The sequence below is a fragment of the Urocitellus parryii genome, chromosome 9, assembly GCF_045843805.1.
Source record: "Urocitellus parryii isolate mUroPar1 chromosome 9, mUroPar1.hap1, whole genome shotgun sequence".
Classification (NCBI taxonomy): domain Eukaryota; kingdom Metazoa; phylum Chordata; class Mammalia; order Rodentia; family Sciuridae; genus Urocitellus; species Urocitellus parryii.
The window spans coordinates 20,187,486-20,197,957 of NC_135539.1; the positions used below are offsets into that span (position 1 = coordinate 20,187,486).

General features: G+C 52.5%; 1 protein-coding gene across 1 annotated transcript; it reads right to left on the reverse strand.

The window, feature by feature from the left end:
- Positions 1-6,457: 6,457 nt before the first annotated feature.
- Positions 6,458-10,175, reverse strand: LOC144256866 (sulfotransferase 1A1-like). Its single transcript, XM_077802579.1, has 8 exons — positions 10,090-10,175; positions 8,627-8,817; positions 8,395-8,520; positions 8,214-8,311; positions 7,577-7,703; positions 7,394-7,488; positions 6,748-6,928; positions 6,458-6,625 (listed from the first exon to the last, which is right to left on the reverse strand). The coding sequence occupies exons 2-8, from the start codon at positions 8,772-8,774 to the stop codon at positions 6,513-6,515; spliced, it is 888 nt and encodes a 295-aa protein (XP_077658705.1). The 5' UTR covers positions 8,775-8,817; positions 10,090-10,175; the 3' UTR covers positions 6,458-6,512.
- Between the last annotated feature and the right edge of the window lie 297 nt (positions 10,176-10,472).

Consider the following 10,472-nt stretch of genomic DNA (forward strand, 5'->3'; position numbering starts at 1 on the left):
CAATGGCAATTATCAAAAATACAAGCAATTATAAATATTGGCAAGGATGTGGGGGAAAAAGGTACACTTATAATTGCTGGTGGAACTGCAAATTGATGCAACCACTATGGAAAGCAGTATGGAGATTCCTCAGAAAACTTGGAATGGAACCACCATTTGACCAGTTTTTCCACTCCTTGATTTATACCCAAAGGACTTGAAATCAGCTTACTACAGGGACACCGCCACATCAATGTTTACAGCAATTCAATTCACAATAGCCAAACTATGGAACCACCTACCCACCTAGATGCCTTTCAACAGATGAATGGATAAAGAAAATGTGAGATATATATATAATCTCCGATGGAATATTAGCCTTAAAGAAGAGTGAAATGATGGCATTTTCAGGTAAATGGATGGAGCTAGAAAATATCATGATAAGCTAAATAATCCAAACCCAAAAAACTAAAGGCTGAATGTTTTCTCTGATATGTGGATGCCAATTCAAAAATAAGGGGGCGGGGCCAGGGGAAAAATAGAAGCACATTGGATTAGACAGAAGGGAGTGAAGGGAGGGAGGGGATATGGTAGTAGAAATGATAGTAGAATGAAGCAGACATTATATTCTATATGCATATATGATACATGACCAGTGTGATTCTACATTGTGTACAACTTGAAGAGTGAAGAGTTGTACTCCATTTATGTATGGTATGTCAAAATGCACTCCACTGTCATATATAACTAATCAGAACAAAAAAATTTAAATTCCAAACAAAACCGATCAGCATGGGCCAAGGTGACCTAGTGTTGCCATGATAATGGGGACTTAAAAGTCTGAAGTCACCCTGCTCTCCAGGAAAGTCAAGAGGTGGACATGGGCAGGACTCTGGAAATTTCTCTTTGGTCCCCAGGAAACTGGAATGCAGGAGAGGCATGCTGTCCTCCTCTCTGAGAGGACCACTTGTGGGAGGCCATCCTCGCACGTGATTTGAGTTACCTCCCTGGCTGGGTGAGAGGCACTTAGACACATCTGTGTCAGAGCTTTCCCCACCCTTCTCCAGGTCCAAGGGCTTGTATGTGCAGAGGCATGTCTGTCCACTGTCCCGAAGACCCAATCGTCGCCCCTGACCTTGGGATGCTGCCCCCCTTAACCTTCATTGGATGGGATTTTCCCTGGAATTTTTTGTTCCCCAATAAAAGTCCACTCCCTGGCATGTTCTCTCTCTCTCTCTCACTAGCCTCTTCAGTAAACCTCACTACTGCCTTAGGTGGATGGAGGCTGGAGCTAGGAGGAGCCATCCTGGAGCTGGTTTTAAAGGTAATTAGAGTCTTATCTCTTTAATTGAAAACTCCCTAGCATTTTGCTCATGATTTGAACCTTCTTTAATGAAGCCAGTGCTGGTTGCTGGGCAGACCCACTCTCTCTTGAGAGTATCCCCTTTCCCTTTTCCTATCCTTTCAATAAACTTATTCCTGTTACTCTGAGTGACATGTCTGAAACCTTCTGACTTGATGGCAAGAATCAGGTTTGAGGAGAGGGTCTTCACAGTTCCTCAGTTTCTTAGAAGGCCCCACCTCTGTACCCGTGGGATGTGAGAACATGGGGTTGGGATTAGGGTTAGAGCAGGAAAATAAGAGTGATTGGAGGCAGAAAACTGGAGCAGATGGTACATATATATCAGTATTTAACTCCCTAGGCTGGACTCACATCAGGAGCTCAAGTGATCCTCCCCCCTCATCCTCCTGAGTATCTGGGAATAGAGGTGTTCACCTCCAAACCTGGCTCCTCTATATTTCATTGTTTTACTTTTTAGTACGAGGGATTGAACCCAGGGCACTTAACCACTGATCCACCCCCCAGATTGTTTTATTTTTTATTTTGAGAAGTCTTCCAAAATTGCTGAGAGCCACAGCTGAGTCGGAATGGCCCCTGGCATTTTGCCAATAGTATTGATTGTCAGGCGAGGCAATACTATCCACCTCAGTCGCTACTTTGCAGTTCTGATGCTACTTTGGGGTTCTCCTGGGGATTCCCGGGAATTCCCAGAGAGTTCCCATTGGTTGCGGAAGTGCAGGAGGAGGGATTTCCGGAGGATATTTCCGGCTGCTGGTTCCTGTCCCAGCCGCGTGGCGTTTAGGAGGAGTTCCCGGGAGCGTGTGTGGAGCGTGCTGGTGGAGTTCAGAAATAAAGTTTGTTCCTGCTTCAGTGGCTCGTGATGTGTGCCCAGCCAGACTGTGGCACAAAATTTCTGTGGCTCGTTTGAAATTGTGATCATCCTGCATCATTCTCCCAGATCTGCTAAGATGACCCAGCTCTCCCTGTATTTCAAAGGCCAACTTCTCAGTCCCTGAATTACCTCCACCACTACTACCCTCTCTTGTTTCCATCCTATAGAATGGGCTGGTGAAGCTGGGAGTCTTAATGGTTACAGCTTTACCCTTCTGGTACCGGGGATCATTTTCTGACCTCTTTTGTTCCCCTGAACCAGCAGGAGAACTAGTGGGTAAGTCTACTTATGAGGACTCTGGAAGAGCCCATGGTCCCCACAGTGCAGGAGAAATGCAGAAAAGGAGCATCACTCCTTTAAGAGTCCCAGCCTGCAGCCTCCCAGCACCCACCACTGTATTCACCAAATGGTGAGGGGACCCTTCCCTGTTTTATAGAGGAGATGTGATTTGCCTACATTCATGTGGCTGGCATAGAGAGTGAGACCAGATGGGTATTCAGGGAGATTAGTACATCTTCCCCAGCATGACCTATCCAGGTAGGTAATGAGGAAAGGGCAAGGAATGGGGCTTTGGTCATCCCTGCACAGTATGCAGCAACCCCTACTATGACCCAAACACCCATCTCAAAGAGCCCCGTGTTGTCCCAACTCAGGGGGTCACTCCTAAGTTGGGGGCAAAACCGACTCCCAAGAACCCTCTTCATAGGACCTATTCCTGCCAGGTCCTTCTCTCCCAGAGGCCAGGCCCAGGCAGGACCTCCAGAGGCAGCTGCACAATACAGTAGACAATTAGGCCATGACCCAGATTCTGCCCTTCTGGGAGCCTGTCTCCTGCTTGTGCCTCACTTTGCTCATCCTTAAACCAGGCCAGGCTGTTGCTTTGGTTCTAAGATTGTTTGTTTTTAAAAAATTTCCCATTTTTATTTTTGTCCTTTGGATTTGCAGTCCTAACATGCATTAATGCCTGGTTTTGGTCCTTTGCACTTCCAAAAAAAGGCCAAAATGGAGAGTCATGGGTCATTAAATCTTCTAATGTGTGCATCACTAGACAGTCTTGTAGTTGTAACAACATGAAAGAGAACTTACACAAACCTAGATGCTACAGGTCACTGTCCTGTTGCCTCTTTTATTATTGTTATTTTTATAATACTATTATTATTTTCAAACTGGCAATTTAACCCAGGGATGCTTGACGACTGTACCCACCCTTTTCTTATATTTTATTGTGAAGCAGGTTCTCAGTAAGTTACTCAGGATATGATTCTGGCTTTGAACTTGCAATCCTCCTGCCTCAGCCTCCCGAGTCACTGGGATTGTAGGCCCTCACCACTGCACCCTCCTCCATTTTGCCTCTTGATGGAAACAAGAGATGCAGTAAACATGAGCTGTGGGGGAAGGGCTGCTGCTGGTGTCACAGGGCACATTACTTTCCAGTTTATTTTTTTATAAGGTCCAAAGACTCTAATTATCAGAAGTGAAGTATCGTAAATACCTAAATATTCACCCTTGCTTACTGAGTATGCTATAATTGAACATGCTCTGCTTTTTACCACTGGCCACATAGTAGGTTTATTTACGTGTAGTGTGTTGCACTAGGGTGTTGAAATGGCTGTGGCATCACTGGGCGAAGGGAGATTTCCGGCTCCCTCATGTGCATGATATGTGGCCATGAGTGGGGGAAATGACCTTTTGCAGCCCAGGACTATCCTCAAGGTTTCCTTAGTCCTCCCCAAGACAGAGGTGATTCTGGCCTTACCTCCTGGTTCTCTCTTCTTCTGTGACCAAAGGCCTGTGCCTCCCTCCTTCCTCCCACCGCCCACTCTGCTTCTTGCTGTGGGGGAAACCTGGGGGCTTGCCAGGGCCCCACCCTGTGTCTTGAAGCAGGCCACGAGTGGCTGCCACCCAGGTGCTGCCTTCCAGACGCCATTGCCCTGGCTCCCCTGCCAATGTGTGCAGACTCCTCCGCCCTTGGTCTTGTCTCCTTGCCAGTTTGGTTCTGTTTGAAGTTGAGGGGTGCATGGAGCCATGCCTGAGAGGCCAGAGGTCCACATTGAATAATTGTTTCTCAACTTTTGGATGAATTACCACATAGATGATTAGAGAAGTGCCCAAAAGGGTAAGGCTGCTGCGGGTTTTGCTCACCCAGCACACTCAGGCCAACAGTGCCCAGGTCAGGAGACAGAGGTGACTGCACCTCCAAACCACACTTTTTAGCAACTTTCTAGCTCCTCCCCATGGTCTCCACACCTCATCACCGTGGCAGCTTAGCTTGTCAGGGTCCCAACTTGGATATCTAGTGGATGGGCAGGGAAGGGGCTGGACCCTTGGTGGAAACTGGAGAGGTGGGGGCTCCCTGCTAAATTCCTCTGACAGCACCAGGCAGGGTTCTGGGGGTCTCAGGGCAGGTGCACCTCCCTGGGGCTTCAAGGGCGTGCCTCCTTCCCTCTGTGGCCAAGATCATGGGTTTATACAATGATTTGGAGCTGCCTCAGAAGACCATGTGCAGAGGGGTGCTGGTGACCTTGCTGCAACAGTCGGCCATGACCCTGCCCCTGGCTGCTGTGGCAGCCAGCAGGGGGGCCTGGAGTCCAGGCCCAGACTAACGTTCCTTCCACTCACAGGCCCCCACCCCTCTGTGAAGCCATTCCAGCCTCAGGGGATGGGGATGGGGATGGGGATGAGCAGTGGATCCTGGCAGAGGTGGTCAGTTACAGCCATGCCACCAACAAGTGAGTGGACACTCATCACGCTGAACCTTGCTCACCACACCCTCTTCTGCTGGCATTGTTCAGCCCGTGTGCACAGCGGGAGAAGAGCTTCCCCGGAGGGCACCTGGGTGGGAGGTGTGCGAGGCACTGTGCTCCTCGGGCCACTTTCCCACTCTCCATCTCCCCCTCCTCCTCTTTCTGGCTCCCTGGCTTGCAGTGGGCACCTGGCTACATCTGGTGTCCTCCTTCCGTTCCCCAACAGGTAAGAGGTAGACAACATTGATGAAGAAGGCAAAGAGTGAGTGTCCAGCTGGGAATGGGTGGCCAGGCTCCTGGCAAGTGATCCACTGGGCTGCCTTAAGCCACCGGTGCATGATCCAAGCCACCCAGTGGACAGCCAACACAGAGATGGACCCCGAGGCCTTATCCAGAGGGGCAGCTGGTGCTGACTCAGTATCTCCAGAACCCCTGTTCCACCCAGTCCTGATCCACACATCCCACAGCAGGTAAGGCCGCCTCCACGGAGAGGACTTTCATCACAACCAGACCCCAGACAGGGCATGGGGTCATCTTCCAATTCCTTCTCTTTTCTGCTCTCATGGCCTCACAGCTTCAAGGACCTGCCTCTACCTTGTGAATCCCTCCTGCCCAGCCTGAGCCTGAGCCTGCCCCCAGGGAGCAGGCTGCTCTGCCCTCCTGTCCTTCCTCATCTGGGCAGTCAGACTAGAGCACGCTGGGTGCACGGGCCCAGACCTCCTGACTCTCGCTTTCACCCCTCCAGCTGATGCTGACCCATGTGAAATGGGTCACATGTAACCTCATGCAGGCTGAATGCTCTTCCCCCTGGGCCTGCAGGACACCTGCCTGCTGCCCTCTGGGTTGCTTTATCTTCTTAACTCAGGGGTCCTGAGTGGCAACAGACCCCTTGTCATTCTAGCATGACCCTTTGAGGATGGAGTCTCACCCCTCCTCTCCCTGCGCTTGGTCTTCTGCCCTAGGCCACCTTCACTGAGGACCAGCTCTGGAGCAGCAGGGAGTGGGAAGGGGACCTGCACCCCTTGACTTCAGAGGGAAGGTGAGGCCTGGAGGTGCCTGGAACTCTCAGGGTTCCTGCTGGCCCAGGGCTCCAGGCCAAGAGGAGGCTGGCCTTTCCTGGAAGCCTCTGACCAGTGCCTCCTGTCTGCATCCTACAGGTCTCGGATGAAAACTCCATTCTGTTTGAAGACATTGCCTACGCAGATGGTTGCTCCCCCTCCCTCAATGTGGCCCAGAGGTAACTGGTGGCTTGTAAAGATTCCCAAAAAGTGAAGCAGGCTAGGAGACTAGAGGGAGGAGGCAACAGAGGACCTTACAGGACACAACGTCCTTCCTCTTCTCTCATGTCTCCTGGGCCTTCCCTCTGCACACCCTCTTTCCCACTCAGGAAGGGCACATGGCCCTGGCAGGCTGCCGGGCAGAGGGCCCTACTTGGTCCCAGTGGGATTTAGTTAGTGTCAGGTGGCCTCTTGTTGGACACATCATATTTTATTCCTGAGGTCATAGGTCAGGCTTGTGCCCATGCTCCCCCTGTAGTGGCTCCCCATGACACCACTCAGAGCTGGCAGCAGAACTTGAGCTTGCAGCCTGCCATCTTCTTAGCATAGTGGGCATCAAAGCGCTCATTCTGGGCTACAGTGAAGACAGATTTCCAGTCCCCCACGATGCCTGGGGAGGGAAAAAAGGGGCTGAGTCCCCCCCCACACAGGTGGCCCCACGTGGCTCAGGACAAGCTCTGGCAGCTGCTTCCACCCTCCCTTCTGCATCCACCTCCCCTGGCCAGCACCCACCTTTCCTCATGAAGGGAGAAATGTTGTGGTCCATGAGCTCAGTCGGAAGGGTACTGTAGTTAGCCATGGGATTCTTCTTCATCTCCTTGAAGGATGTGTGCTGGATGATGTGATCCACAGTCTCCTCTGACACAGAATGCCCCAGAAACTCCAGGATCTTTCTGATCTCACTTTTGGGGTTCTGAAGCAAGGCACAGGCTCTTCAGAGGGGCTTGGATTTCTTAAGGAGGATACACAACAGAAGTCCCCTCTCTGGTGTCCCGAGGGAGCTGGCCCTTCCACTTGGAAACCTCTCAGCCCCAGCTGCTTCACTCTGGGCCTCTTTCCCTGGACCCACTCCTTCTAGGGTCCAGGACTGAGCCCTGCTTGGTGTCTTATGAGACAGGGCAGGGAAAGTCTTTTTTCAGGAAATAGGCCCCAGGGTTGGCAGAGCCCCGGGCACGTGCAGCTGAGCCAGGTGCTAGGAGATGAGGGCTGTGCTGGGTCTGAGCTGGGCTGGCTCTCTGGTTCCTTGCCAGGAAGGCAGTGTGGGCAACCATGGGTGGGGTGGGCCTGCCAAAGGGGAGGGTCCTGGACCTTGTCAGGAACCCTGAGGTTCCAGTCCCCTGGGTAGAACATGGAAGGAAGCAGTGGCAGGCAGTCTCACCTCCTTCAGGTCTTCATAGAAGAGGTAGAGCACAGGGTGGGTGCAGCTCAGCTCCCACCACTCCTGCACATGCTGGTACCACGACCCATAGGACACTGGGGAAGGGGACCAGCAGGGGTTGGTATGAGTTTTAGGTGGGCTTCCTAAACTCCAGCCCTCTACTTCCTCCAGATTGAGGCCCACCTTGTCCATCCATGAACTTCTCCAGGAAGCTGTCCCAGGTGCCAGGGTCAGGGTGCACCTTGGCCATTTTGTAGAAGTTGTAATAGGAGACAGCCACGTCCTTTGCATTTCGGGCAACATAGATCACCTGCAGGGACAGACGACACCCACTGCCAGCTACACCACCCCATGCACACACCCCAGGACTGCCTGCCCCCCTGGTGCCTGTCCCCCTCACAGTACCCCTGTAGGGGGTCCCCTATCAGCTTGACAAGGGAACACACTGAGGCCTTGAGGCTGACTTGCTGGAGACCTCAGGGATGGCTATGGCAGCTGGGATCTGAACTCAGCTTTGATGGGAGACTCCTGGCTGGTCCCTGGAGCCATACTTCATCCTATCTGACCCCTGGGATTCCACCACACTCTCTGATGGAGAACAAGGCGGGCAGGGACCCTCCAGCCCCTCTGTGAGCCTCTGAGCACCAGGCTCCCCTGCCCTCAGGTCTGCACTGAAGGGTCTCGCTCTCCTCCTCGTCTTGGCCCCACCACAGTGAGGGCAGGTGGCCTTCCCACTTGCGCAGAGACAGAGCTTGAAGAGACTTTCCCTGCAGAACAGGACCAAAGCTGGAATGGCCTAGTGGCCTCCACTGCCACTCACCTTGACCTTCTGATCCAGCAGACTCTGGGGAAGCAGGCCCAGGGGCAAGTGTGTCTTAATGAGCCGAGGGGCAGGTGTATCTTTCAAAGTTTCCAGACCTAAGGTGCGGACAGCAGATTGGTGAGATGGAGCCCAGAGTGACCTTCTTTAAGATCTTTTGCCCCTGGATTCTGCCACACACCTGTTGGGACCCCTGGAACTTTGAACTCAAGGAAGGGTACCCGCATGTAAATGGGTGCCCGGTGACACTTCCCTATGTCACCACCCTGATAGATCATCTCCAGTATCTCACTCAACCAAGTGGTGCCTGGAAGAGAGAGAAGCAGACGTGAGCACGGTGAAGGGCTGGGCCCTGGAGACCAAGGTGGGGACTGCAGTCCCAGCGGGGGAGCAGGGTGGCCCTCCTCACTTACCAGACTTGGGGTAGGTGCTGATGAGCAGGTCATCAGGCCAGGCCTGGAAGCTCTGAATTGGCCCCACCATCTCTGCAAAGTACTTGATGAGCGGGACCCCCTTCACCTTGACCAGTGGAGGACGGGAGGTGTCCTGGACCAGCTCCATGCTGCTGAGTCAGGGGCCAGCGCCTGCTCTGCTTCTCTGAATCCTTTCACAAAACAGAATTTGCTGGATTGTTGCTTTGAGATAAGGACACTGAGGCTGCAGGGTGTCTTGTGACTTGCCCAGCTTCTCTAAACTACTAAGTGGGGAGCTGGGATTGGAAAGAAGGTCTAACTCCAGTGCTGTGGTTCACAGCTCAGGCTGCACTTTTTGATTACTTGCAGAACATGACCCCAGTGCCTTCCCACAGCCCAGAACATTGTTAGCAATATCAGGGGTTGGAGTCCAGATACACAGATTTGGAAGCTCTCCCAGTGATTCTAGTGATTTCGTCAGCAGTTGAGAAATTCCTGCAGGCTCTGCCTGTTCCTTTTTTGTTTGTTTTTCATTTTTTTTTTGGTATTGTCTGTGGTGCTGAGGGTGGAACCCAGGGTCTCTTGCATGCTAGTCAAGTCCTCTCCCACAGGCTGTGCACTAGCTGCCCTGCCCATCCTAACTCTTAACATGCAGCTCATTGCTCTTCCTCCTCTGCTGAGACACAGCCCCAGTGGGCTCATCTCTGATGTTCCCCTCTTGAATCCCTGGGCCCTTCACATCTGGAAACACCTCAGGCCAGCCAGGCCTGGGATCCCACTTGCTCACCAAGCTCCATCTTGGCTCCAGGATAAATAGGACAATTGAGCAGTTGAACTTGGCTGGTGTGCCAGCCTTGCATGTGAATGAGCAACACTGATCACTCAGAAAAAGAGGGGAAGGGGACTCGGGCCAGGCTGGAGTTGTCTATTGAGAAGTGTGGTCCATGGGAGAAGAACTGGGATGTAGAATCCCACTGAAGGGATCAAATAGGTGCCCGATCAAGTGAAAGGAGCACCTGGAAGATGTGGGAGCAGGAGCTGGGCAGGGACCCAGGCTTGTGTCCTCCTGGGCACACAGGGGATTGGTGGAGGTGTGCAGTGGGTACTGCAGAGCTGTTTTCTGTGGGTCCACAGTGGGACGGGTGAGGAGCCAGTCCTGGGAATGGCTATCCTCTGGAAGGAAGGTGGGGTTTAGGCATGAGTACATCAGGGTTACCAGCCTTATCATTCAGCTGGATCCAGGCACACACCTGTCTTAAAATCCAACCTGTGGGTTTAACCTACAGGAAACAACAGAACTGAAATGAAGAGAAAGAGCCCAAGGGTCAGATGGTCCCTCAGCTCTGATCTGGCTCCTGCAGGGCTCCCCAAACTTTGTCCCTGCAGGGAAGGTTAACAGATGGCTTTTTCTAACAGATCACGTCAAGGGAGGGGAGGGGAAAATGGGGTGCAGGGCCACTCACTTTCCTGCTGGCTCCAGTTTGGTCTCAAGGCACCCAGGGCTCAGGGCAGAGCAGCCTCAGGCATTTCTGGAACTGCAGGCTCTGAGAACAGGGCAGGTCCTGAGTGCCGAGTGGGCAGGGCGAAGGGATGGGGGCGGAGCAGAGCAAGGAAGGCTGCTTTGAGGCAGCATGGGATAGTAAAGAAAAATTATGTTGGAGCCTAATAGTTCTAGGAAGGAGTGAGTCCCTGCTTCATGGCTCCTGAGTGACTTCAGAGACATTGCTCACAGATGCTGAATGGCCCCACAGGTGCTTCTTTCCCTGGGGTTGAGGGGCCTCCAGAGACAGACACGAAGGGGCTGGGGCACAAGAGCCACAGGGCTCCATGAAAGGAGCTCCCCAGC